The sequence below is a fragment of the Budorcas taxicolor genome, chromosome 6, assembly GCF_023091745.1.
Source record: "Budorcas taxicolor isolate Tak-1 chromosome 6, Takin1.1, whole genome shotgun sequence".
Classification (NCBI taxonomy): domain Eukaryota; kingdom Metazoa; phylum Chordata; class Mammalia; order Artiodactyla; family Bovidae; genus Budorcas; species Budorcas taxicolor.
In genome coordinates, this window is record NC_068915.1 from 86,279,198 (window position 1) to 86,306,700 (window position 27,503).

Genomic DNA, 27,503 nt, shown 5'->3' on the forward strand with positions numbered 1-27,503 from the left:
ATCCTATTTATTCTTGTATTATCAAGGCTTTAGAACCAAATTAAATCTTCCTATAGTCCTCCTTCCTAAAATTCAGTAAGGAAACTACCCAACTAAAAAACTGGGCAAAAGATCTGAACAGACAATTCACCAAAGACAACATGCCCATGCAAATATATATAAGGATGTCAATATCTTATACAATTTATGGACCTTCAAATTAAAACTAAATATCACTACACACCTATTAGAATAGCTAAAATTCAAAACACTGACAACACCAAATGCTGGCAAGGATGAGTTGCTACAGGAATTCTTATTCATTCCTGGTGGAAATGCAAAATGGTACAACCATCTTGGAAGACATTTTGGCAGGTTTTCACAAAACTAAACATAGTGTTACCATATGATCCAGCAATCACACTCCTTGGTATTTACCCAAATGAGCTGAAATCTTATGCATACACAAAAAACCTACACACAAATGTTTATAGCAGCTTTATTCCCTTAGTACAAACTTCAGAGATTTATTTTCTAATCTGCTGAATTCAAGCAAGGAAAATGTATTCCTACTACATTAGAGCAATTTTTTTCCCCTAAACTGCTGAAACTTAGGCACTTTACTGCTGAGATATGACATTCTACTAATTCAGGTCCTAGCAACTGAATGTCCACCCTTTCACTTAATTTAGGGAAAATTCTCAAAGTAACAGTATGTTTTAAATTATGATAAATAGGATGTAACCCAGAGAAAAATCTCCCAAATGAGAATCTGCTAAGGGATGGGGTCTCCAACCCCTGGGCCACGGAGCACTCCGGTTAGGAACTGAGCCATAGAGCAGGAGGTGAACAGAAGGTGGGCAAGCAAACAAGAAAAGCTTCATCTGCATTTACAGCCATTCCTCATTGCTCACAGTACCACCTGAGCTCCCCCTCCTGTAAGATCAGCTGCAGCATAATAAATGCAATGCCCCTGAATCATTATGAAACCATCTGTGGAAAAATTGTTGCACAAAACCGGTCCCTGGTGCCAAAAAAGTTGCAGACCATTGTGCTAAGGGACTGTAGGGCAGAGGATGCCAATAGAGCATGTTAACTAATAATTAGCAGGGTCACTTCCTCAAAATGTCACATAATAGCAGTGGCTTTCTTCTGGTTCTTCCTGGCCACACTGAAGAAATACTGAGGAGGATTCAGAGCCTTTCGTTCCGTAGTGGATTCAGTCTCCCCCTGCACCTGGCAGAAGCCTCTCAACCAGACACAGAGGGACAAACAAAACGGTTCTGCTTCACTCTCTGCTAACAGTGAGTATATCAGATCAGAACACAGTCTTCAGCAGTTTTCCCCTTGGTATCTATATGCTCCTTATCAGTATCCACCCCCTCCCCCTTGTAATTCTTTTGAGCAGGCCAAAGAAGGATACAGGTAGACCTCAACACATCCAATCCCACTATTTTTGACAGCTTTACCACAGAGGAGATTATAAAGACACAAAGGACCCAAAGCCAAGAGCAAATTCACTGCCACTATTCTTTCAATAGAAAATGATGATGCACAAACCAGTGTTGCCACATTTTGAGGGGGGCAGGGGGAGTATGTCTTTTGATTGGATAAAAATAAAAATTAATTTTACTCTATTATGTGCTTTTCTTCTCTTTCCTGCACTACATTTGCCTTGTCAGCTATTACTTACTAACATAAATTATGAGCAATAACCTATTAAAGGGAGTATTGAAAAGTATTACATGAATTCATGAGATGACTTCCCAAGAATGCACACCAGTTTTTTTTGAGAACTTGGCCACTAATGCAGTAAGAAGATATACCCCTTCAAGCTTACCCACCACAGAACATCTTAATGCTTTTGCTCTCATTCTTTTCTAAGAGTTGTACAGAGAGAGAGAGAGAAAAAGATCATATTCTAATAGCTCATACGGCTACAAACACCAGTTCACATAGCTCAGTACACTCAACCACATATGAAAATACATTTCTATCTAGGTAGTAACATGGAAGATGTTAAGCTGGTTGATTGAATCACATTCGTATAGGATGATAAAAACAAACACAACTAAAAATTAACCATTTCTTCTTATATTAATAAACCAGGACTTGTAACAAAAATATATTAGGTTGATTCACACACTCCAAAATAAATACTCTTAGGTAATCTTCAGCCTGAAACAAGTCTTCATTTATTGACTACTTACAGTACAGCGATTTCATCTTAGCTGGTATTCGAAGATGGTTATGTTTTAAGTGAGAGAAGGCATAATCTCTCTTTCAGATACCACCTCTCAGAAATCTGGGCTAATTCAACTTTAAGAACTAGAACTGCATCTCCTGGTAACCACATGACAGTTGTCACCCTGAGAAGAGGAACAAGGCAAAGAAACTATACAGAACTTTGATTCTCCTACACAGGTGCACATAAAGTTAGTTTATTAATGACTACAGTTTGAAGCCAGCCAATTTGATCCAGTATTTAAATAACAAGCTGTTTAATATTAAAGCAGAAGGTACTGCCACAATGTGACAGAAATACAGCTTTACCCATAAACCTTTCACACAATTATACATTAAATGCTATTTTTATTTAAGCAAGGCACCCCTACTTGTTCTAAAATATGGGATGTGCTACCCCACTGAAAAAGCAAATGAGGAGACAAGATTTTTTCCTACCTAGAGCTGGTTTAAATTCAAGTGAAGCCATTAATGTCCTTACAAGTCAGGACTGTTATGACATGTCACTTCACAGTTCTCAGACTAACACACACCTTAAGGTTTACCCAAAAATCAAAACAAGATGATTGGTGGGGGTGGGGGTGGGGTGGGCACTGGGATGAGGAGGGGATGGGTTAGACAACTTTTAAGTTGAGACTGTAATTCCCTCCTTAATCATACAGGCACCAATATTAAATGCCTTTAGCACAAGGCTGAAAAAGGCAAAACATTTCTAAAGACATAAAACTGCCAAATTATTGTCATTTACACTAACATGTGGTATTTATTTATTTTTTTAATTCCTACCCCATCTAAGTAATCAAATACATCTAAAATTAAAATAACTCTGCAAAACTATAATGGTTCAAGGGCCTGAAACCTTTCCTTGCTTTGGTGAGCATTTGGCTAAAATAAATCAGTATTTTATTCCATGAAAAGTTTTACACTGTATCTCTTAATTCATAGGCAAAAACCAAAACCTCAAACGGATAATTTTTAAAATGGGAGAAAGATTTTGAAGGACAGTGCTGAATAAAAATATGTAGCATTCTGGGTCACAAATCATTTATGAAAACAAACTTCAATTATATAAAATAAAGACCAGATTTTTAAAACAGATCCTGGACAATTTAAACAAAAAAACTAAATTTGAGGTTTGTATCATAATCCTAAACTGAATCTTTTTCTCTGAACAGTCCACTATGGAATTTTTCTTTTAAGCAATTAATCCAAAATCTTGAAATCACTTCTCTAGCAGTTGACGCTAAAAAACTGGAACTTTAGATCCCAAGTCCAAGAAAGACGTGCAAATGAAATGCTTCTTGCTTCATCCTGAAAATGAAACAAAAAAGTTGCACATTTTTACTCAAACTAAAAAAGTGCTGCACACATTCCCATATCATTTAAAACTACAAATTCAAAACTTTTTTCCTTTCTGATTTACTGCAAGTTATCTAATAAACAACTAAGGTAAAGAAAATTAGTTAGGCATGAGTGTTTGCAGCCTGGTAGGAAGATAGCAGATTTTCAAGGCTGAACACGAAATATATTTTACACAGATTTTAGCTAATGTAAATATATTTAAGGCCCACAACTGTGGGATTTTATATCCAAAAATAGCCTATGACTACAGTAAAGAAATGCCCCATGTGTTTTCAAGAAATCATTATAGTTAAATGTTTTAAAGGAACGCACCACTACATGTAGAAAAATGATCACAATACATTAATCATGGGGGAAAAGATACCACATAGCACTGAGTCAGGGAAGCAACATCAAAACATATTTACTTGATTTGTCATAGATAAACCTCTATGAAATCTATGTACTTTCTAGGAAAACAATTTTCATGACACCATTTTCGGAAAAGATGCAGTAGTACGTTCAGTTCAGTTCAGTTCAGACGCTCAGTTGTGTCCAATGTACAGTAGTACTATTAAACGTATATAAATCCATGATACACCCTGGTTTCAAACGTATTGTTTTAAACACCTTAAAAATACCTTCAGTTCAGTTCAGTTGCTCAGTCATGTCCAACTCTTTGTGATCCCAAGGACTGCAGCACACCAGGCTTCCCTGTCCTTCAACAACTCCCAAAGCTTGCTCAAACACATTCCCATCAAGTCGCTAAAAACATCCAATCATCTCATCCTCTGTCGTCCCTTTCTCCTCCTGCCTTCAATCTTTCCCAACATCAGGGTCTATCCCAATGAGTCAGTTCTTCATATCAGGTGCCCAAAGTACTGGGGTTTCAGCTTCAACATCAGTCCTTCCAATGAATATTCAGGACTGATTTCCTTTAGGATTGACTGGTTGGATCTCCTTGCAGTCCAAGGGACTTTCAAGTCTTCTCCAACACCACAGCTCAAAAACACAATTCTTCAGTGCTCAGCTTTCTTTATGGTCCAACTCTCACATCCATACATGACTACTGGAAAAACCACAGCTTTGACTGTACGGACCTTTATTGGCAAAGTAATGTCTCTGCTTTTGAATATGCTATCTAGGTTGGTCATAGCTTTTCTTGCAAGCAGCAAGCGTCTTATAATTTCATAGCTGCAGTCACCATCTGCAGTGATTTTGGAGCCCCCCAAAATAAAGTCTGTCACTGTTTCCATTGTTTCCCCATCTATTTGCCATGAAGTGATAGGACCAGATGCCATGATCTGTTTTCTGAATGTTGAGTTTTAAGCCAGCTTTTTTCACTCTCCTCTTTCACTTTCATCAAAAGGCTCTTTAGTTCTTCACTTTCTGCCATAAGGGTGGTGTCATCTGCATATCTGAGGTTATTGATATTTCTCCCGGCAATCTTGATTCCAGCTTGTGCTTCTTCCAGTCCAGCATTTCACATGATGTACTCTGTATGTAAGTTAAATAAGCAGGGTGACAATATACAGCCTTGATGTACTCCTTTCTCAATTTTGAAACAGTCTGTCCTTTCGTGTCCAGTTCTAACTGTTGCTTCCTGACCTGCATACAGATTTCTCAAGAGGCAGGTAAGGTGGTCTGGTATTCCCATCTCTAAGAATTTTCCATAGTTTGTTGTGATCCACACAGTGAAAGGCTTCGGTGTAGTCAATAAAGCGGAAAAGTAGATTTTTTCTGGAACTCTCTTACTTTCTTGATGATCCAACGGATGTTGGCAATTTGATCTTTGGTTCCTCTGCCTTTTCTAAATCCAGCTTGGACATCTGACGTTCATGGTTCACATACTGTTGAAGCCCTGCTTAGAGAACTTTGAGCATTACTTTACTAGCGTATGGGGTGAGTGCAATTGTGTGGTAATGAGAACATTCTTTGGGATCGCCTTTCTTAGGGATTGGAACAGAAACTGACCTTGTCCAGTCCTGTGGCCACTGCTGAGTTTTCCACATTTGCTTCCACATGTGACATGGAAATGCTGACATATCCCCTTAGAGTGCAGCACTTTAACAGCATCACCTTTCAGGATTTGAAATAGCTCAACTGAAATTCTATCACCTCCACTAGCTTTGTTTGTAGTGACACTTCCTAAGGCCCACCTGAATTTGCATTCTAGGATGTCTGGCTCTACGTGAGTGATCACACCATTGTGGTTATCTGGGTCATGAAGGTATTTTTTGTATAGTTCTTCCATGTATTCTTGCCACCTCTTCTTAATATCTTCTGCTTCTGTTAGGTCCAGTTTGTTTCTGTCCTTTACTGTGCCCATCTTTGCATGAAATGTTCCCTTGGTATCTCTAATTTTCTTGAAGAGATCTCTAGTCTTTCCCATTCTGTTGTCTTCCTCTATTTCTTTGCATTGATCACTTAGGAAGGCTTTTTTACCTCTCCTTGCTATTCTGTGGAACTCTGCATTCAAATGGGTATATCTTTCCTTTTCTCCTTTGCCTTTCACTTCTCTTCTTAGCCATTTGTAAGACCTCCTCAGACAACCATTTTGTCTTCTGGCATTTTTCTTGGGGATGGTCTTGATCATTGCCTCCTGTACAATGTTATGAACCTCTGTCCATAGTTCTTCAGGGACTCTGTCTTATCAGATCTAAACCCTTCAATCTATTGGTCTCTTCCCCTGTATAATCATAAGGGATTTAAGTCATACCTGAACGGTCTAGTAGTTTTCCCTACTTTCTTCAATTTAAGTCTGAATTTGGCAATAAGGAGTTCATAATCTGAGCCACAGTCAGCTTCTGATCTTGTTTTCACTGACTGTATAGAGCTTTTCCATCTTGGCTGCAAAGGATCAACCTGATTTCAGTATTGACCATCTGGTGATATCCATGTGTAGAGTTTTCTCGTGTGTTTTTGGAAGAGGGTGTTTGCTATGACCAGTGTGTTCTCTTGGCAAAACTCTGTTAGCCTTTGTCCTGCTTCATTTTGTACTCCAAGGCCAAATTTGCCTGTTACTCCAGCTATCTCTTGACTTCCTCTTTTGTATTCCATTTCCCTAGGATGAAAAGAACATCTTTTTGGGGTGTTAGTTCTAGAAGGTCTTGTAGGTCTTCACAGAACCACTCAACTTCAGCTTCTTCAGTATTACTAGTTGGGGCACAGACTTGGATTACTGTGATATTGAATGGCCTGCCTTGGAAACAAACAAGAGATCATTCTGTCATTTTTGAGCCTGCACCCCAGAATTGCATTTCAGACTCTTTTGTTGACTATGAGGGCTATTCCATTTCTTCCAAGGGACTCTTGCCCACAGTAGTAGATATAATGGTTCAGTTCCATTCAGTTGCTCAGTTGTAACCGACTCTTTGTAACCCCATGGACCACAGCACGCCAGGCCTCCCTGTCCATCATCAACTCCTGGAGTTTACCCAGACTCACGTCCATTGAGTCAGTGATGCCATCCAACCGTCTCATCCTCTGTCCTCCCCTTCTCCTCCTGCCTTGAATCTTTCCCAGCATCAGGGTCTTTTCAAATGAGTCAGCTCTTCGGATCAGGTGGCCGAAGTATTGGAGTTTCAGCTTAAACATCAGTCCTTCCAACAAACACTCAGGACTAATCTCCTTTAGGAAGGTCTGGTTGAATCTCCTTGCAGTCCAAGGGACCCTCAAGAGTTCTCCAACACCACAGTTCAAAAGCATCGATTCTTGGGCACTTAGCTTTCTTTATAGTCCATGTCTCACATCCATACATGACTACTGGAGCTAAACTCACCCATCCCAGTCCATTTTTAGCTAACTGATTCCTAAAATGTCAATGTTCACTCTTGCCATCTCCTGTTTGACTACTTCCAATTTACCTCAATTCACTGACCTAACATTCCAGGTTCTTATGCTATATAGTTCTTTACAGCATTTGACTTTATTTCCACCACCAGTCACATCAACCACTGGGTGTTGTTTTTGCTTTGGGTCTGGTCTCTTCATTCTTTCTCAAGTTATTTCTTCACTCTTCAGCAGCATACAGGCACCTACTGACCCGGGGAATTCATCTTTCAGTATTATATCTTTTTGCCTTTTCATACTGTTCATGGGGTTCTCAGGGCAATACTGAAGTAGTGTGCCATTTCCTTCTCCAGTAGACCACATTTTGTCAGAACTCTCCACCATGACCCATCCATTTTGCATGGCTCCTAGTTTCACTAATAGACAAGGCTGTACCTTAGAACTAAGAAATGTGAGTTAATTTTTTACGAAGACAAGCTAATATGAGGCACATTTTCAGTGTATTATAATATACAGCTACTAAAGGTGAAAAGTTCTTTTTAGGCACACGGCATGATGAATGCTGGGAATGATGCAAAGAGATTCTAATGGGAAAATCAAGCCACTATACGATCATAATGAATTCTATTTCCCAGAAAATTTCATTTCTTATAGTGAGGCTTCAATCATGATTAGTTTCATCTTTATTAAAAAGAGAATGGTTTTATATATTACAAAGTAGTGAGTTAATGATTAATTTATCAACTGAAAATAATTTCCACAATTCTACCTGTTAAATTTACCTTATTATCTGGAATCCTTTGAAGTTTTATTTTCCTTTCGGACATGAATTCAGGAACAATTCAATATACCTATGGTCTGAGAATAACATAAAAGGGTCCATTTTTAAAAAGTTACAAAGGCAGAAGTAATACTGTAGCCATTTTTTTGAGTTTAGCCAGCAATTCAAACCCTCTGTCCCATCCTTTCCTTAATTAAAAACGAAAACAAAACAAAACCTAACTGTGGATAGAAATATTCAGAATAGTAAATAGACAAATAAATGTGTCTCATTATAAGGTGGAGTTTTGTCTTCTTTACATTTATTTAATAGTATTAGCAGAATACAGTTCCCCCATGAAAGACTTCTGGGTAAACTCTACAAGAGAAAAAGGGATTTGTTGTCAAAATTGATAACAAAAATCATGGGCGGCACTTACGAACATGGGACCGATCCTTGAGCATAGCTGCAACAGCATCCTCATGGGTATCGAAGTGCACATCAGCTTCTCCAGTGGCCTTCCCACTGGAACTGTATTCCATGGTGATTCTAACAGGCTTCAATGGAGCAAAAAACTAAACAAACAAAGAGAGCCAAAGGGAACATAATGTTACTAGGTCCAATTTCTACAAGTCTGGTGGCCCTGCACTTTTCTTTCAGACTCTAATTCATAGTCTGGTGGCCCTGCACTTTTCTTTCAGACTCTAATTCATACATCTAATAAATTTATTTTTAGGAAATCTCTAAGCAACTATGTAATTATACATCTACCACTTCATTTGGCTCTTCTGATCTTCTTAGAACTCAAGGTTATATTTCAAATATCTGTTCACAGAGAACTTACACTATAAATACAATAATATACAAATATTTTTCAAATTTTCCTTGATACCAACAAAGACTACTTTTATTATCCCTCCCACATACATCCTCTGTGTTTCTAAAAAATCACCCATCAAAAATACTTCATTTTTTAATAATCATTCATTTTTACCATGTTTTAATCAGATATGCAGCTAATAATCATTTTCTTACCAGCACCACCTAAACAGAGCTACCACACTGAGTGGTTAATATTCCAAACCAAAGCAACAGAAAGCCATTCTTTAATGAGACTGCAACCTTCATTTGAGTAAAGATATGATTTGTATCAGGCTTTTTGAAATAATGACCATTCTGATGATGCACTGCTAACTGAAGGCTCCAGCTTTGGATCTACCTTAAGTATACATCCTCAAGTTCAGAAAATCAGTAAATACTTTGTTGTTTCATATCTTTTCATTTCATATAATATCTATCATAAAATAAAAATACTTTAAAAATTTCTTTTCTCAAAAATCAGGGAAGCTGGATGCAAGAAGGTTATATGGTCTACTGAAAGCTCCAGGCATTTAGGAGAAGTAGATTCATGTCTAGTAGATAATTACAATGTGAGAAAAGCTCTGGGTCTTTTTTTAAACTCAAAAATTAGCTGATTGAACTAATTTAGAGAAAACCAAGCCTTTTTACTTTGAATACTAAACCGATACCATATTATTCTATCTGTAAAATCGTTTTATGCATTATAGATAATGACTTTAAAATGTAACAAAACCCACACTTCTCAGCCAATGAAAATAAAACAAGCTTCCAGAGTCATGGAGATGCCATCTTGCTCTACCTTTCCCAAGTTAGAGTTAGTTAAGTCGCTCAGTCCTGTCTGACTTTTTGCGATCCCGTGGACTGTAGCCCACCAGGCTCCTCTGTCCATGGGATTCTCCAGGCAAGAATACTGGATTGGGGTTGCCATTTCCTTCTCCAGGGGATCTTCTCAACCGAGGGATCGAACCCAGGTCTCCTGCATTGCAGGCAGAATATATAACCTCTGAGCCCAAACAGAAGTTCAAAACTTCAGAACTGTTATTCAAAGCTATTGAGACTGGATATCTTACTGCCACACACATTTATAATGTCTTGGGCATTGGCTTGGAAAGGCAATCCTCTCATGTGGACAAAATGTAGTGAAGACGTAGTTCCAAAATCAACAGCCTCTGGAAGCTTTTCTGACATCTCCTTAGGCGATTCTGAGAAGTGGAACAAAAAGCACTGTCAGGAACATCAAAGCTTCAGAGTTCTTAGCAGACTGCAATTATGAATGATTTGAATTTCAAAATCCTCAATTCCTCTTCAAATAGTAAGGAAGAGGGCTTCCATTTTAAAAGCCAATCATCTGAAATTTCCCCCACCTAACAGATATCACCTGAACACTTACAAGGATTTAGTGTCTCAAACCATTACCAGGTTATAAAGAACGTATCTTTTTCTAACAACAAAGTGAAGGAAAAACAATTATGAATGAAAAATAAAGGAGAGAAATTTCCTGGGTTATAATCACTTAAAAAAAATTAATATGGTAATGGGATTTTTCTAGCTTACAAACTTAGAAAGTATTATCAAACTTTCAAGATTCTAAACACTGTTTTGGGATTAAGAATCAAAGGAATAATTAAACAAAGAGGCAGACAACATTTCTTCCTTTGTCAACAATCCTGCTCTGTTACACACATCTTTTCCCAACTTAAGTTTAAGATGCTGACAAACCTACTTCTTTTTGTTATATATGTGAAACCTGGCTTTTGACACAGAATCTACAAAAAAATAAGTAAAGTTTTTAAAAACCTGTATCTTCGGCCTGTACAGTCAACCCTTCATACCCTGTATGTGGAACCTCTGGATACAGAGGGCTGACTATCAGACTTGAGCATTCATGGATTCTGGTATCCATGACAAGTCCTGGACCCAATCCCCTCTGAATACTGAGGGAAGACTGTGCATTCACAGTACACACTACACTCAAAGACATATTAAATATTTAACTCAATACCCTTTATCCTATATTATTAGTGTCATACAACATGGTCATAAAAGTTTTTTTTTTAACAAATATCAAAACATACAAGGCAGACCCAATGAATTTCAATAAGAGGCAAGCCTTACCTATTTCCTTCTCACTTTCAAAAGCTGTCATAGGTCGGATATCCTCATTTACTTCATGCTCTTCAAAGACCATTTCTGGCTCAGTTATATATTTAGCAGTGGGAGAAGATGCTATTTTCTTTCCCTTATGAGAACCAACATGTGTTCGAACTTCATTCCTTCTGCTTGGAAATATCTCTATATATCTATGACAAAACAAATGTGAATATGTGCAAATGGTACCAATTAACTTCATAGTGAACTCTTTTAAAATAAAATATGCATATATATTTCCAAAGCTCAACAAACATGGGTGTCCAAAGATAACAAGTGGGGAGAAAAGTAAGAATGGACATAGACATTAGCCCATGAAAAAGTACTCTCAACAGACTAGGTCAATGATTTAATCCTCCACAAGATAACAGTTTTCTTTTACCAATGTTTTCTACCCCATTTCAAACTCCACAAGGACAAATATGCAAAGGTCAACTGTATATATAAAAAGAATCTGTTAAGAGAGGTTTTGTTATTTTTATAATACAGTTAATTAATAATCTTTTGAGGTCTTACAAATCATTTCTGTGAAAATTCATCATATCTGCCAAGACATTAAAAGTCACTGTATGTGAGGAGCTAACTTGCCTCAGGACTTAACTAGAGGCTAAGGAGAATTCATGAACTAAATGTCAGTTCTAACTTGCTTTCTGTATGGCTGTGGAACTATTAAATTCAGGCTTCTGGAACCAGTTTCCTTTTTCTGAACAATGCTTTTCCAAATTAGGTTATCAAGCTCAAATTATAGGAGTCATCTGCATTTACAGACCTAGACGGGCAACATTTCTTAAATTTACTAAGATTTACTGTGCTCATGCTTAGTTGTGTCCAACTCTTTGTGATCGCATGGACTCTAGCCCACCAGGTTCCTGTCCATGGAATTTTCCAGGCAAAAATACTGGAGTGGGTTGTCATTTCCTCCTCTAGCATGGATGGATTTTCCCAACCCAGGGATTGAACCTGCATCTCTTGCATTGGCAGGCAGATTCTTTACCATTGAGCACCTGGGAAGCCACTATAGAGTATTCATATCAAAATGTTAACCTGAATAAATCTAAGATTTTAACATCTAGTTATCACCATGAGGACACCATGAGGAAGCAAAAATATAAATACAGAATGTGAGACACTATACAGGACCACTGACTCAATTTCTTCAAAAGCCAACTGGATTTTAAAAGGGGTGGGTGGGTGAATTCTCTGGTGATCAAGTGGCTAGGACTCAGTGTTTTATTGCCATGGACATGGGTTCAATCCCTAATTGGGGAACGTAGATCCCACAAGCTACATGGCATGGCCTAATGGGGAAAAAAAATAATAAAAAGGAGTAGGGAATAAAAAGGAAAAGGGGATTTTCTCAAACTTAATAGAACTGGAAGCATAATAACCAAACGCAACGTGTGGACCATGTCTAGATTTTGGTGGGGAAAAAGAAGGCAACTAGAAAAGGACACTTTGGGTATAAATAGGAAAATGTGATTACAGACTGGCATTAGATAATAAATACTGAGATCATGTTTAAAAAAAAAGACATAAACTGAAAAAACATGCAGCAAATATAACAAATGTTAACAATTTATTCATCTAAGTGATGGACATTTGACAGCTCATGTCTGTATTGAAATAATTTTACAATCATGTTACACTGTGTTTATCAAAATGACCCAATGTTTGATCTTTCTACATCATTACTATCTGTTTCACTCACCGGTTGCCAATTTCTTCCCTGTGTTTCAAAAGGGCTTGGCTGGCCATTTCTGGTTCTTCAAACTGCACATAGGCTTCTCCTGTTTTTCTTCTCCCTCTATAATCCATGACAAAAGTAATGTCTACTATATTCAGTCCTAGGTGTCCAAAAATTATTACAAATTAGTGCTGCTAACAGGAGCTTTTTTTAGTCTTACGACTTAATACATTCAATCACATACTAAAAACTTCTTTTATAATTTTATTAGTAAAAATTGTGCAGCTAGTTTGCCAGTCTCAAAGCCTATACCTGCCTAAAGGGAAGAAAATTATGCAGTCAAAAGCCAATAACACCGACCTAGTCCAAGAATGTTTAGGGTCCAAGGAGTCCATTTAAAACACACAACTCTTTTTTTTTTGCCATTAATTACACATTAAGTGAACTAGAAATTTAGACTAACATCACTGCTCATGCATATCTTACTGCTAAGAATTAGATAATAATGCTTTTAAGTAATATAAACTGCTGTCTTAGACAAATACAGCCACTTTTATGAAAGAATGTTTTCCTCATAGAAAAAAAATAACAACTTCACGTGAAATCACTTTTAAATATGACACCCTCAAAGATCAGCACAAATGGTCAAAATATTTATATAATCTATAAATTTTGGAACTCCAAATGAAGACTTCTCCCCTAAACAAGTGGGCCTTAGGAAGTATCACTGTGAACAAAGCTGGTGGAGGTGACCGAATTCCAATTAAGCTATTTCAAATTCTAAAAGATGATGTTGTGAAAGTGCTGGACTCAATATGCCAGCAAATTTGGAAAAGTCAGCAGTGGCCACAGGATTGGAAAAGGTCAGTTTTCATTCCAATCCCCAAAAATGGCAATACCAAAGAATGCTCAAACTACCACACAATTGCACTCATCTCACATGCTAGTAAAGTAATGCTCAAAATTCTCCAAGCCAGGTTTCAACAGTACATGAACTATGAACTTCCAGATGTTCAAGCTAGTTTTAGAGAAGGCAGAGGAAGTGGAGATCAAATTGCCAGTATCCGATGGATCATCGAAAAAGCAAGAGTTCTAGAAAAACATCTATTTCCGCTTTATTGACTATGCCAAAGCCTTTGACTGTGTGGATCACAATAAACTGTGGAAAATTCTGAGAGGTGGGAATACCAGACCACCTGACCTGTCTCTTGAGAAATCTGTATGCAGGTCGGGAGGCAAGGGTTAGAACTGGACATGGAACAACAGACTGGTTCCAAATAGGAAAGGAAGTACGTCAAGGCTGTATATTGTCACCTTGCTTATTTAACTTATATGCAGAGTACATCATGAGAAATGCTGGGCTGGAAGAAGCACAAGCTAGAATCAAGATTGCTGGGAGAAATATCAATAACCTCAGATATGCAGATGACACCATCCTTATGGCAGAAAGTGAAGAGGAACTAAAAAGCCTCTTGATGAAAGTGAAAAAGGAGAGTGAAAAAGTTAGCAGCTTAAAACTCAACACTCAGAAAACTGAGATCACAGCATCTGGTCCCATCACTTCATGGCAAATGGATGGGGAAACAGTGAAAACAGTGGCAGACTTATTTTTTTAGGCTCCAAAATCACTGCAGATTATGACTGCAGCCAAGAAATTAAGACGCTTACTCCTTGGAAGAAAAGCTATGACCAACCTAAACAGCATATTCAAAAGCAGAGACATTACTTTGCCAATAAAGGTCCATCTAGTCAAAGCAATCGTTTTTCCAGTAGTCATGTAAGGATGTGAAAGCTGAAGCTGAGCACCGAAGAACTGATGCTTTCGAACTGTGGTGTTGGAGAAGACTCTTGAGAATACCTTGGACTGCAAGGAGATCCAACTAGTCCATCCTAAAGGAAATCAACCCTGAATATTCTTTGGAAGAACTGATGCTGAAGCTGAAATTCCAATACTTTGGCCACCTGATGTGAAGGACTGACTCATTTGAAAAGACTGTGATGCTGATAGACTGAAGGCAGGAGAAGGGGAAGACAGAGGATGAGATGGTTGGATGGCATCACCGACTCAATGGACATGATTTTGCATAAACTCTGGGAGTTTGTGATGGTCAGAGAGGCCTGGCATACTGCAGTCCATGGCGTTGCAAAGAGTCAGACACGACTTAGCAACTGAACACAACTGAACTGACTGACTGGGAAAATGTTCACCTAAGATAAAAGGAAACAACGGAGGGAGAAGACTGTTACTGTTGTTTACTCACTTAGTCGTGTCCAACTCTTTGTGACTCCATGGGCTCTAGCCCGCCAGGCTCCTAATTACGGGATTTCCCAGGCAAGAATAGTGAAGTGGATTGTCACTTCCTTCTCCAAGGGATCTTCCTAACCCAGCGACTGAACTCAAGTCTCCTGCACTGGCAAGCAGATTCTTTACCACTAAGCCACTAGGGAAGCCCGGAGGAAGATGATATGAGGTCCCAAACATTATATAACTGAAAAGCACCTGCAAAGAAATCTACGATGTCTTTCTCGTTGCAACTATAAGGAAGTCCTCTCAAGCGAACCACGCCATCATTTACCACAGGTGCAGATTTGACATGCAGGCTCTTCATTAAGGCATCCACATCTTCATTGTTTATCTCATAAACTAAGCAAAAGAACACAAAAGGTATGCGAATTTTACATAATAAAGAATCCATTAAAAAAACAATCACATTGGGTAGATTATATAAGAATCTAAAAACATAAGTCTGAGTACTTCTCTGGTGAAAATAATAAATGACATTTTCAGATGTTTACCATGAGCCAGCTGTAACATCACAACATCAGAGGTAAACTTCGACAACATCCTCATTTTATAGACAAGAAACAGAGATTATTTTTGGCTTCGTTTTCCCACCTTGGAAAAGGGTTATTCATAGTATCTAACTACTTCACTATTCATAATATTTAACACAGGATCAAATGAAACTGCCTTGAAAAGTACAGTTTAATGTAATGATTCCAAAAAGCAAAAATATGACTTCACGTACCTTCCACATACCGCTGTCCCATGTACATGCGGTGTTTTTCTAAGGCTTTTTGCACATCCTGCTCTGACTCCATTTCAATTAAGGCATCACCCCTTCGTTTCCCATCTCTATTTAAGAGGAAGTGAATTCCATTCTCACCATTGCGAATTCTGCAGTCTGAAAGTTTGTGAGTAGAATCAATCAAAACCAGAAATCAATGTTTTAGCTCAATCATATCAATACAAGTAATCAGATTTGCAATCTTCCAACAACAAAATGAAGCAGGATCCAAACTGCCCGCCATATTCCTTACACAAACAATCAGCACCAAAGGCATCCAAATGCTAATGATGGTGGTAGTCTCTTAAATGTTCCGTGTGGAAAAGATAAGCAAACCTTAGCACATAAGTTTATGACCTCATGATCAGTAAATGACAAATCAGGCTAGGCTCGACACAAAATTAATATGTTCTTCCAAATGTTCCTACAACTGGTTTGACATCATTCAAGGAATTAAAATATGGTTAGGTTTATGCATAAGTGTCTTCTTTGTTATGACCATATCCATAAGAACTCTAAAATATCTCCTATCAGAATAATTTTGCAACATAATTTAACTTTTCCTCTTTTTTCATTACTAAAGAAAAGACATCCCCAAACTGCACACTCCTTATATTGGGAGCAAGTTGAAGATGTAAATACAATGCACATCAGGTACTTAGTATAGTATTACATGTTCATTTAACACGTAACCTTTAAGTCAGCATCTTCTAGAAGCCTCTTAAGCAGGAAAATTAAAAATTGCAGGAAGATACAAAAGCTTAAAATCAACCATAAATACATAAACCTTCAAACATGTTATTAAGGGAACAACAACAACAAACATATGTGTTACACAAAGAGCTACTCAAGTATATTCTCACTAACAGGTTATGCACACATGAAAACTTCTGAGAAAACTGGTTTCACACCATACAATTTTAACATTAAAATTTTTGCTATATTTAAGGTCTTTAATCTGGTATATATGACAAATAATACATATGATGTCCTCAGAATGTGACAATTTCCATCCATCAAATAAGATGACTATAGTATAGTCTAACTTGGATTTTATGGGACTACCTTTTACGCAGATGAAATGACAACTTTTTTTCTGGCCATACCATGTGGCATGTGGGATCTTAGGGCCCCCCATCAAAGATCGAACCTATGCTCCTGCAGTGGAAGCAGAGTCTAAACCACTGGATTGCAGTGGAGTCCCAAAGTTACATATTTAAAACACACATAAAATATACCTGAGAAAAAGCTAAGCACATCTTCTACAGTGCAAGACCATGGCAATCCTTGAGCTCGAATGAGATAAACATCATCCACTTCCTCTCCCAACTTGGACGGAGGCAATTCATACTCAGGGAGAGGTGGAAGATCCTCCAGGTAGGTAGTTTTGGATTCCTTCCAAGAGAAATGAAGAATTGCAGAAATATTTCTTGAAAACGTACTTAGCAAATGTTTATTTCTACAAAAACACTCTGAATGTTATTCTTTAGGGACAATTAGTTATTTCAGAGGCCAGGAAAATTCACAAATCTAACTCATCCTGTTCTGGCTTACACTGCACATCCTAAAGCAAGAAGCATACACAGCCTAATGGCTTGGCAGAACATAAATTTTATTCCAGGCTTGTTTTTAAATGCATCAATCTTAAATTACACCTAATACTGTTTTAGTTAAGGCAGGACAAGAGAGGTCCCTTTAACTTGACAAATGTATAAACATCTCCTAAACACAGTAGGCCATAAACAGGCCTCCATCTCGAAAAGCTTACCATGTAGCATAGGACAAGGACACAGACAAGATGTTTTAAGTGTTATAGCTAACGATAAAAGATATTATAGAAATTGAAAACAGAGCACAAACAAAAGAATCAAGACAAGATATGAGATGAGCACTGAAAGCAGGCTAGAATTCTGAGAGCAACATATAAAGGCCAGACAGTCCTGTCTGAGAAGTAAGGCGAACAAACAGTAAGAACAGAAGCCCATTTGCAAAACAGCAATAATTGCATTTGGCTAAACTGCAGGGTGCAATTAGGAGCCAAAGAAGATGAGCTGGCAAAAGGAACTGGGTACCACACAGCAGAGGGACTTGAGTGTGAAGCTCAGTGTGTGTCCTTAAACTGGTAGGCAAAGGGGAGCTAATAAAAGACATTTAGGAGCGTATAAATCAAAAAGTCAGCAGGATGCTTGGAAAGATTAACCTGTCAACTGGTATGTCAGGTCAACTGAATAACGAAAAGATCATTAATCGCAAAAGCAGTAGTGTGAGGTAACTGGAGCTTGAGACACATCCAAAAAACTCTATTTTACCAGACTAAACAAAAAGCGGAACATAACAAGGTTCTAACAAGCACCACAACCATAACCAGGGAAGACAACTCAGGTTTTAAGACTTGCACTCCACTAGGCTAAGGAAACAGATTCCTTTGTACCATCCTACCATTTACATGACAACTTGTCTAATTTTAAGAAGTCAATGATAAATGTAAACGTGTAGCTGAGGCCTAATAGGTATTCAATAAGAATGCAACAAGCACTACGATTATCAACAAGGGAAGACAGGCTTTAAGTCAAGTGACCTGCACTCTACTGAAGAGAGATACTTCATGCTTTTTTATGTTCCCGTCATTTTCACGAAGATTTACACATAATTTTAAGAAATCAATAATGTAAGCACAGTATAATACTGTAAAGGCTCAACACATATCATTATATTAGCCAAATTCACAGAAAAAAAATCAGAAAAAGAGAGCAGCCAGGTCACAAAGGCATACTATTTTCTTTTAATCAAAACAACATTCCCCATTTTCCCAGAATTCCATAAGCATCACAAGCTTTTACAAAAAAGGGCAGCAAAAACTATTGGGCCCGGATTCAAATCCATTAGCTCAGCCACTGGCAGACAGCAGCCATGCTGATCAGCTTCCCAGTTTCCCTAAGTTCAAGGAGAAGCACAAATTAAGATAAATATGACCCAAGGCATCAGGAACATGTTAGTCAAAAAAAGTGTGCTGACATTTCCCAGACGCCACGTTAACAAGCAGAAGGAAAGCATCCTATGAGGCACAAAATATTTGCAATCCGTACACACTCACTAAAAAAAACAAGTAAATTACTGTAGACTCACTGCTGGGTCCCCAAGTCATCATCAGCCCCAGACGCCTCCTCTCCTCGGCCCCCCTCCCCCCATATCGGTCTCCAAGCTGTCCTTCCCACCGGCGGTGACCCACGGTCCTAAAGGACCTTCCGTCAGAAGAGGCGGAGGTGACCTTCAGTAACTAGGGCAACCCGCCTTTCCCCCGGGACTCGAGAGCTAGGACAGCGCCGGGGGCCAGCCTGCTTCTGCCCCCCACCCCCCACCAACCCAGCCCACGCGAGTGCGGGAAGCTTCGCAGCAGCGGACCGCGAGGTGCGCCGAGGACCGCCCAGGCCTAGTGCTCGGGCGACACATAAAGTCTCGACCCTCCGGGGGTCCAGCCTCCCAACTTCACGACCGGGGGGCGGGGAGCGACAGGGATGCGCGGCGGGGACGGAGACCGCCTCACAAAACCTACCATAGGCCGGCGGGAAACAAGGCCTCAACATTCACCCCCAGTCACACTTACACTGCCCAACCGACCACAGACTCGAGAGGAGAACAAAAACAAGAAGAAAACCCGAGGCCTGGGAAAGCGTCCCTTGTTCTGGGGCCCAATAGGAGGACTGGGCGGGCGGGGGTGGGAGCGGAAGGGGGGTGCGGCGCGTGCCGCGGAACCCCGCGCGCGCCGGCGAGACGCACGCCGAGGGGCGCGGGCGCGCGGCCAGGGGAGGGTCCGGCGCGCGGCCAGGGGAGGGTCCGGCGCGCGGCCCTTCTCGGCGCCCACGTACCTGGCTGTAGCCCCGGGCCGGGCCCGCCGCAGCCGCCGCCAGTGACTGCGGCAGCAAAGGGGAGCGCAGGGCTGGGTATGAGGCGGCGGCCGCGGCGGCGGCGGACGCGGCCGCGGTGGGAGGGCCCGCCAGCCTCCCGGCGGTCACAGGCCCGCTCTGGAAGCCTCGCGTCTGAGAGGCGGCGGCCGCGGCGGCCCCGAGCAGCAGCAGCAGGCGGCGGCGGCCCGAGACTCCCGAGGGAAAGGAGCCGGCGGTCGAGTAGAAGGGCAGGCAGGCGGCGCCGGTGCGCCGGCAGCTGCTGCAGTTGCAGCCGCAGCCCCGGAGCAGCGCCCCGAGCACCCAGCGCGTCCCGGCCATGGACTCGGGAGGCGGCGCGGGGCCTGAAGGCGGCTGCGGCGGCAGCGCCAGCGGAGAGGAAGTGGAATCCAGGGCCGGGGAGGGGTGGCCAGGCACATGCGCCGCCGGCACCGGGGGCAGCGGCGAGTCGGGAGGAGGCGGAGGAGAGCTCGCGGCTCCGCCCGGTCTCCGCCCTCGGGGCGTGGCTGCACGCGGGTAGGGAGGGGCCGGGGACCGGTCAGACCCGCCGGCGGTTGTCTCACTTTGTGGAAACTGAGGCGTGAAGAGGACTTCCGGTTCTGAGAGGGCTGCCCCCTGGAGACGCCCGAGGTCGGGCGCTTTCTCCCGCCTTGTGAGGTGAGGTGCCAAAGCGCCGCTTCTGGAGGAAATTGTGATACTCTGGTTATAATTGATGATGCCGGCGGAGATTTAATAACGCTCCCCCTACCCCCCGCCCAGCATGGGTTATGTGCGGAAAGCCAACTTTATTAGTTATAATGAAATCTGTAGATAACATAGATATTCTTCCGGTGTTGGAAAATTCACTCCAGGCCACTTAGCTTTTATGGAAGACCCACGGTACCTATTTTTGTTAGCAGAAAGCTGTGATTTTTTTTTTTTACTTTTATGTGAAAAGACGAAAATTGAAAATAACAGCGTTTGTTTTGCAGCAGCCTTGATAAGAGGCTGAGGTCGCATCACCACGCTTTCTCTTGGGAAACTACTCAACATCTCCCTGCCATAGCTTTGAACTGCGTCTTTGACCGTCTGTGCTTTATCGCCTTAGCAAGACATGTGCTGGGGTAATTGCTTGCTCCCTTTATGCCATTTTGGCTTCCAACAGGTTTCATAGGAACGCTCTGCTTTCCAGTGAAGTGTGTGTAACAGATCAGAGGGTCCCCCGAGGATTCAGTGTATTCACGAATAGACAAGCAAGAGGTTTGCGAAGGACTGCTTGTGCTGTTTTCCTGTGGCCAGAACCCGCTCAAGTTTTTTTTTTTTTTTTTAATAAAAAATAATGCTTCTAATTATTTAGCCTCTTACAGTACTCACATAACAGAAACTGACAAATCCATGATGTTTAGTTGCTAAGGCCTATCCGACTCTTGACATGCCATGGACCACCAGGCTCCTCTATCCATGTAATTTCCCAGGCAAGTGTCTCAGGTTTTAGCAGGAAAAAAAAATCAGAGAGTGAAAAATAGAAAAAGCTAAAAATTTTAAACTTTGTTGTGGAAAATCTCAAAAGGGTGATAAATTTCTAGACTTTCAGAAATTCACCACCACTCCCAACCTTTTTTTTTAATCCTTAACTGGAGTATTTTAAAGCAAACTCCAAAGATCATGTCAATTACCCTTTCAGTATTCATCTTAAACTTACGACTTAGAAAAAAATGACATTCAGATTAGTTACATTAAAAAACAAAATTCAACAGAGTATAATTTAAAGATCTTCCAGGCTTTATTTAACAATTCATGAATTGGGCAGCATCCCACCTAGCAGGTTGGATGGTAAAAAGGAGCTCCCTTTTGTACAGGAGCTGTATAAAATGAAAGACTTTTCTAGGCAGAAGAGGGCAGGACAGAGAAATTATACTTGCAGAAAGTGGATTGGTTGTGCCAAGGTCTCTTTCTTTTAGCCAGTAGTTGGGGTCTATCAGGAAGATTATATCCCTAGTGGGGACAAGGTAATTCCTGACTGACTCATTTAAGATTCTATTTCTGGGAAAACAGAAAATGTGAGGCTTAGCATAAGTGACTCCATTTTGGCCCTGTTGTCTTGTTTTTAATAGTAGATGTAAAGTTTCGATATTATTGCATTTAAAGTTTGAGTTGTTTACTCTGGCCTACTTTTAGGGGGAAGTTCAGTATTTCCTAGAAAACCCTTTTCTCACCAAAAACAAAAGTGAACAGAAAAAAGTCTGGCTTGGCTTTATGGACCTGGAGTATTAGGAATCCTAGAGATTGTTTTTTCTTAGATCTCTCATTCAAGAAAGAAAATGGGTTAGCCCTTCTTGACAGATTATCACTACTACAAATCACAATATGTGGACATATTAGGGATTCTGCTCATATTTAGTCTTGCCTTCATCTTCTTTTTATTTATTTTTGGCTGTGCTGAGTCTTCATTGCTGCATGGCTTTATCTCACAGCAAGCAAGGGCACTCTCTAGTTGCAGTGTGCTGGCTTCTCACCGCCATGGCTTCTCTTGTTGCTCAGCCCAGGCTCTAGGGCACGCGGGCTTCAGCACTTGTGGCACGTGGCCTCAGTAGTTGTGGCTCCCAGGCTCTAGAGCACAGGCTCCATAGTTGTGGTGCATAGGCTTAGTTACTCTGTAGCATGTGGGATCTTCCTGGTTCAGGGATCGAACCTGTGTCCGCTGCACTGGCAGGCAGATTCTTTATTGTTTGAACCACTAGGGAGGCCCAAGGCAGCAAAGGAAATATAGGTCAAAAGTGGGCTATGTTTTGCTTTGTTTGGATTAAATTGAGCGAGAGTAATGTTGAAATAATGATGGGAAGGGAGTCTGGTGATAAAAATTTAGTTGCATAACTAGAAGAAAGTAGGCATAATTGGTGTGTGGGGTCCTAGAAAGGTGAAGGAGGAGAGGCATCCAAGCTCAGATGCAGAGATTAAATAGGAGAGAGCGCCAGCACCTTGTCTATGATAATTTAATCATAAAGCATATGAACATATTCTTCTAGTATGGTTATTTAGCACTTACTACAGTACTAAATGGGCTTCCCTTGTGGCTCAGCTGGTAAAGAATCTGTCTGCAATGCGGGAGACCTGGGTTCAGTCCCTGGGTTGGGAAGATCCCTTGAAGAAGGGAAAGGTTACCCACTCCAGTATTCTGGCCTGGAGAATTCCATGGACTATGTAGTCTATGGGGTCATAAAGAGTCAGACACTGAGCGACTTTCACTTTCACTTTTCACTTTCACAGTACCAAATGGGCTTCCCTGGTGGCTTAGATGGTAAAGAATCTGCCTGCAGTGCAGGAAACCCAGGTTTGATCTTTGGGTCAGGAAGATGCCCTGGAGAAGTGAATGGCCACGCACTCCATTATTCTTGCCTGGAGAATCCCAAGGACAAAGGAGCCTGGTGGGCTATAAGTCCATGGGGTTGCAAAGAGTTGGACACAACTGAGTGACTAAGCACAGCACTGACAGGGTGTCAGCCTGCTTCTCTGACAAGAATTTCAGAGGTAGAACTAGTCTAAATTGGTAGAAAGATACACTCTGAATTTGGGGAAAAGTAAGGAAAAGGAATGAGAAAAACAACCGCTTCCCATCAGTAGGAATGTCTTCAAAAGAAGCCCTCTAGGCTCTAAAGAGCACATTATTAGGAGCTGGGAAAGGAGCTAGAAGGGGACAATTGTTCTTGATTACTAACAAATAAATGAAGGGACTCATTTTATTGTCTGTGCCCTTCAGTTCCAAAAGGTGAACATACTTTTCTTCTGATATGCAATGAAGTTGAGTTAATCTCAAAGGATCCCACTCCACAGCTGCCTTTGCATTTGAAAGAAACAAAAAATCATGAACCATGGATGTCAATAAGCCTAGGGTGGCAAAAGGAAAAGGAATTGAAGTCAAGTACCATAAAGAAACAGTGCCCATTTGTGTAACCTGTGATTAAGGTGCTATTCATCATCCAAGATTAAAGGAAGTTTATTACATTGAGTAGATACAAAAGAACTTCGGGAATTGAAGCTACCAGTTATTTCCAAGGAAAGACAAAGGTGCACTTTATCACCACTATCACTGCTTCATTCTTTTATCTGACAGGAAAAATTGATCCACTGGATCCACAAGTTCAAAGATTTGTTTTTGATGCAATGATATGTTTCTGAGGTTAGCTTTGTCATTTGGTTTATATTCACATTAATAAGACCATCAGTTCAGTTCGGTCGCTCAGTTCTGTCCTACTCTTTGTGACCCCGTGGACTGCAGCATGCCAGGACTTCCCTGTCCATCACCAATAAGACCATGGTAACCGATTTTTATCTTTTCCATAAATTGCATTTGCATAATCATTCTGTGACAGAGTAAAAATAATAATAATGATTGACATATGACAGACCAATAAACCTCCAACTACTGCAGGTTCTTCACTTATTAAAATTAGCCTGTTAAAATTTAAGTATCTGGGAAAGAGAATAACTGATTCATTGTTTAAATGAAATACAGTCATGAAATAGTAATTTTTTTAAAAAAGGATTATTTTATATTAGTAGTCCATTTTTTCCCATGGCAAATATTTTTAAGTTAACAAGACTGGAAGCCAGAGTCAGGATGTAGTGAGGATCAGAGTCAGGCCATAGAGAGGAAAAGAGACAGGATGTAGTGAGGTAAAGAGTCAGGCCATAGAGAAGTAACGAATCAGGATGTAGTGAGGACCAGAGTCAGGCTCTAGAGAGGAAAAGAGTTAGGATGTAGTTTGGTAAAGAGTCAGGACATTGGTGCTCTGAGACAATTCAGAGGGATAGGGTGAGGAGGGAGGTGGGAAGGGTTTCAGGATGGGGGGACACATGTATAACTGTGGCTGATTCATGTTGATGTATGGCAAAAACCATCACAATATTATACAGTAATTATCCTCCAATTAAAATAATTTTTTTAAAAGTCAGGACATACAGCAGAGTTAAAATATATCTACACAGTTATCACAAAGAACTGATTTACTCCAACATATATAAGGATGTCAAAAAGCTGAATTCTCTATGGATGCTGAGTTGGTGCTAGTGGGTAAAACTCACACTGACCAACCTAGCTGTTGCTGCTGCTAAGTCGCTTCAGTCGTGTCCGACTCTGCGACCCCACAGACGGCAGTCCCTGGGATTCTCCAGGTAAGAACACTGGAGTGGGTTGCCATTTCCTTCTCCAACCTAGGCAGCATATTAAAAAGCAGAGACATTACTTTGCCAACAAAGGTCCATCTAGTCAAGGCTATGGTTCTTCCAGTAGTCATGTATGGATGTGAGAGTTGAACTATAAAGAAAGCTGAGCACTGAAGAATTGATGCTTTTGAACTGTGGTGTTGGAGAAGACTCTTGAGAGTCCCTTGGACTGCAAGGAGAGCCAACCAGTCCATCCTAAAGGAGATCAGTCCTGGGTGTTCATTGGAAGGACTGATGTTGAAGCTGAAACTCCAATACTTTGGCCACCTGATGTGAAGAGCTGACTCATTTGACAAGACCCTGATGTTGGGAAAGATTGAAGGCAGGAGGAGAAGGGGATGACAGAGGATGAGATGGTTGGATGGCATCACTGACTCAATGGACATGAGTTTGGGTAAACTCTGGGAGTTGGTGATGGACAGGGAGGCCTAGCATGCTGCGGTCCGTGGGGTTGCAAAGAGTCAGACAAGACTGAGCGACTGAACTGAACTGAACCGAGGATATTTAGAAAGTGGAATGATGGGCTATGGCATCCTCTGGCCATATTTACAAAGATCAGGTGGTAGTGCTTTGGATTGATCAGGAACTGCGTAGTAGTTACGTCAACCAGCTTTTCCTAGAAGGGAAAAAGCTAGGGTGCAAACAGAGCCAAAGCTCTGAGCATCAACCACAGGATGCAGAATATCTGAGAAGCCTTTGTTAATAGCTCTCATTCTGAATAATCATCTCTTTAAAATAGGTAATAAAGGAACTTAGTGTTTAAATAAAATTCCAGCCATACAAGATGATATATACACACATATACAAGCATGTGTATAGACCCCTCTCACACACCCACAAACGCATAGAAAGTAAGGTTTGCCTCTAACCACTGTCCTCCAGTCATCCAGTTCTCTTCAGATGTGTTCACAATTTCTTGTGTACCCTTGCTGTGATGGTCTGTGCAGTGTTTCATCACTTTTAAATTTGGTAATTCTGCTATACATGGGATTTTTGACAAGTTTTCCACCTGCTGTGAAATGATGTCTGAAGACTGTGTTTCTAAACTGAGAGCAAAAGGAAAAGGAAGCACAATAGACAAATGAGCTCTAGTGTCACAAGGATCAAAGGACACTGGGGAAAAGAGGCATTTGAAAGAAAGGTGACTCTACTATGCTATTTGGAAGAATAATTTTTTCCCCTCTTTAACAATAATTTAATTAGGAAAAACAAGACTTCAGAGTCAGAGAGTCTGATAAAGTTCTGGCTATATCACTGTCTAGCAGTATAACATTGGTCATTAATCTCTCTGAGCTTTGTTTTCCTAAATTAAAAGATACAGATAATGTTAACTAACTCCTGCACAGAGTTGTGAGTTACCTGGCACTTAGAAAAAAATAAGTGGCAACTATTATTATTTTCTTCAGTTCAGTCGCTCAGTCGTGTCTGACTCTTTGCGACCCCATGATTCACAGCACGCCAGGCCTCCCTGTCCATCACCAACTCCCGGAGTTCACTCAGACTCACGTCCATTGAGTCAATGATGCCATCCAGCCATCTCATCCTCTGTCACCCCCTTCTCCTCCTGCCCCCAATCCTTCCCAGCATCAGAGTCTTTTCCAATGAGTCAACTCTTCACATGAGGTGGCCAAAGTACTGGAGTTTCAGCTTTAGCATCATTCCTTCCAAAGAAACCCCAGGGCTGATCTCCTTCAGAATGGACTGGTTGGATCTCCTTGCAGTCCAAGGGACTCTCAAGAGTCTTCTCTAACACCACAGTTCGAAAGCATCAATTCTTCAGTGCTCAGCCTTCTTCACAGTCCAACTCTCACATCCATACATGACCACAGGAAAAACCATAGCCTTGACTGGACGGACCTTGGTCAGCAAAGTAATGTCTCTGCTATTATTTTCTTAGGCATTATTTAAAGGAAACGTATTTTAATTCTGCTTCTTTCCTCTGATCCCACCTCAGTATTTATTTATAGGTTAACTGACATATAATTGGCATATGCTGCTACTGCTAAGTCACTTCAGTCATGTCCAACTCTGTGCGACCCCATAGATGGCAGCCCACCAGGCTCCCCCATCCCTGGGATTCTCAAGGCAAGAACACTGGAGTGGGTTGCCATTTCCTTCTCCAATGCATGAAAGTGAAAAGTGAAAGTGAAGTCGCTCAGTCGTGTCTGACCCTTAGCGACCCCATGGACTGCAGCCTCCCAGGCTCCTCCATCCATAGGATTTTCTAGGCAAGAGTACTAGAGTGGGGTGCCATTGCTTTCTCTGTAACTGGCATATAGTCACCTCAATATTTGTTAATAATGTATCTAAGGATTTAAAACAGCTTCCTTCCCAGGAAAATAAAATTTTCTTCTAGATAAATTCTATCAAATTAGAAAATGCCAAGCTGAAGGCTAAGCTCTAAGATAACTGCTCAAGCATATTCTAGGGTCTATGGCAGATATATATACCCTGCTGGTCTGAAGGACATCAGAGGATTGAGACTCATTAATGTAAAAAGATCTTTTGTTTTTGTCCATCGC

The 27,503-nt window shown here is 40.7% G+C and overlaps 1 protein-coding gene across 1 annotated transcript; it reads right to left on the minus strand.

Moving 5' to 3' along the window:
- Positions 1–2,404: 2,404 nt before the first annotated feature.
- Positions 2,405–20,118, minus strand: GRSF1 (G-rich RNA sequence binding factor 1). Its single transcript, XM_052641893.1, has 10 exons — positions 19,744–20,118; positions 17,116–17,272; positions 15,839–15,994; positions 15,310–15,453; positions 12,834–12,969; positions 11,093–11,277; positions 10,058–10,179; positions 8,556–8,691; positions 8,139–8,214; positions 2,405–3,534 (listed from the first exon to the last, which is right to left on the minus strand). Exons 1-9 carry the CDS (start codon positions 20,098–20,100, stop codon positions 8,165–8,167), a joined length of 1,443 nt encoding a protein of 480 aa, XP_052497853.1. The 5' UTR covers positions 20,101–20,118; the 3' UTR covers positions 2,405–3,534; positions 8,139–8,164.
- Between the last annotated feature and the right edge of the window lie 7,385 nt (positions 20,119–27,503).

What these genes read in the sequence shown, in the direction of transcription:
- GRSF1 (XM_052641893.1), bottom strand. Translation starts at nt 20,100, where the DNA reads ATGGCCGGGACGCGCTGGGTGCTCGGGGCGCTGCTCCGGGGCTGCGGC. An exon ending in AGGGAAGAAATTGGCAACCG is followed by an intron (nt 11,278 to 12,833) that starts GTGAGTGAAACA and finishes GTTTTGTCATAG; the next exon opens with ATATATAGAGATATTTCCAA. An exon ending in TGAAAGTGAGAAGGAAATAG is followed by an intron (nt 10,180 to 11,092) that starts GTAAGGCTTGCC and finishes TCCACTTCTCAG; the next exon opens with AATCGCCTAAGGAGATGTCA.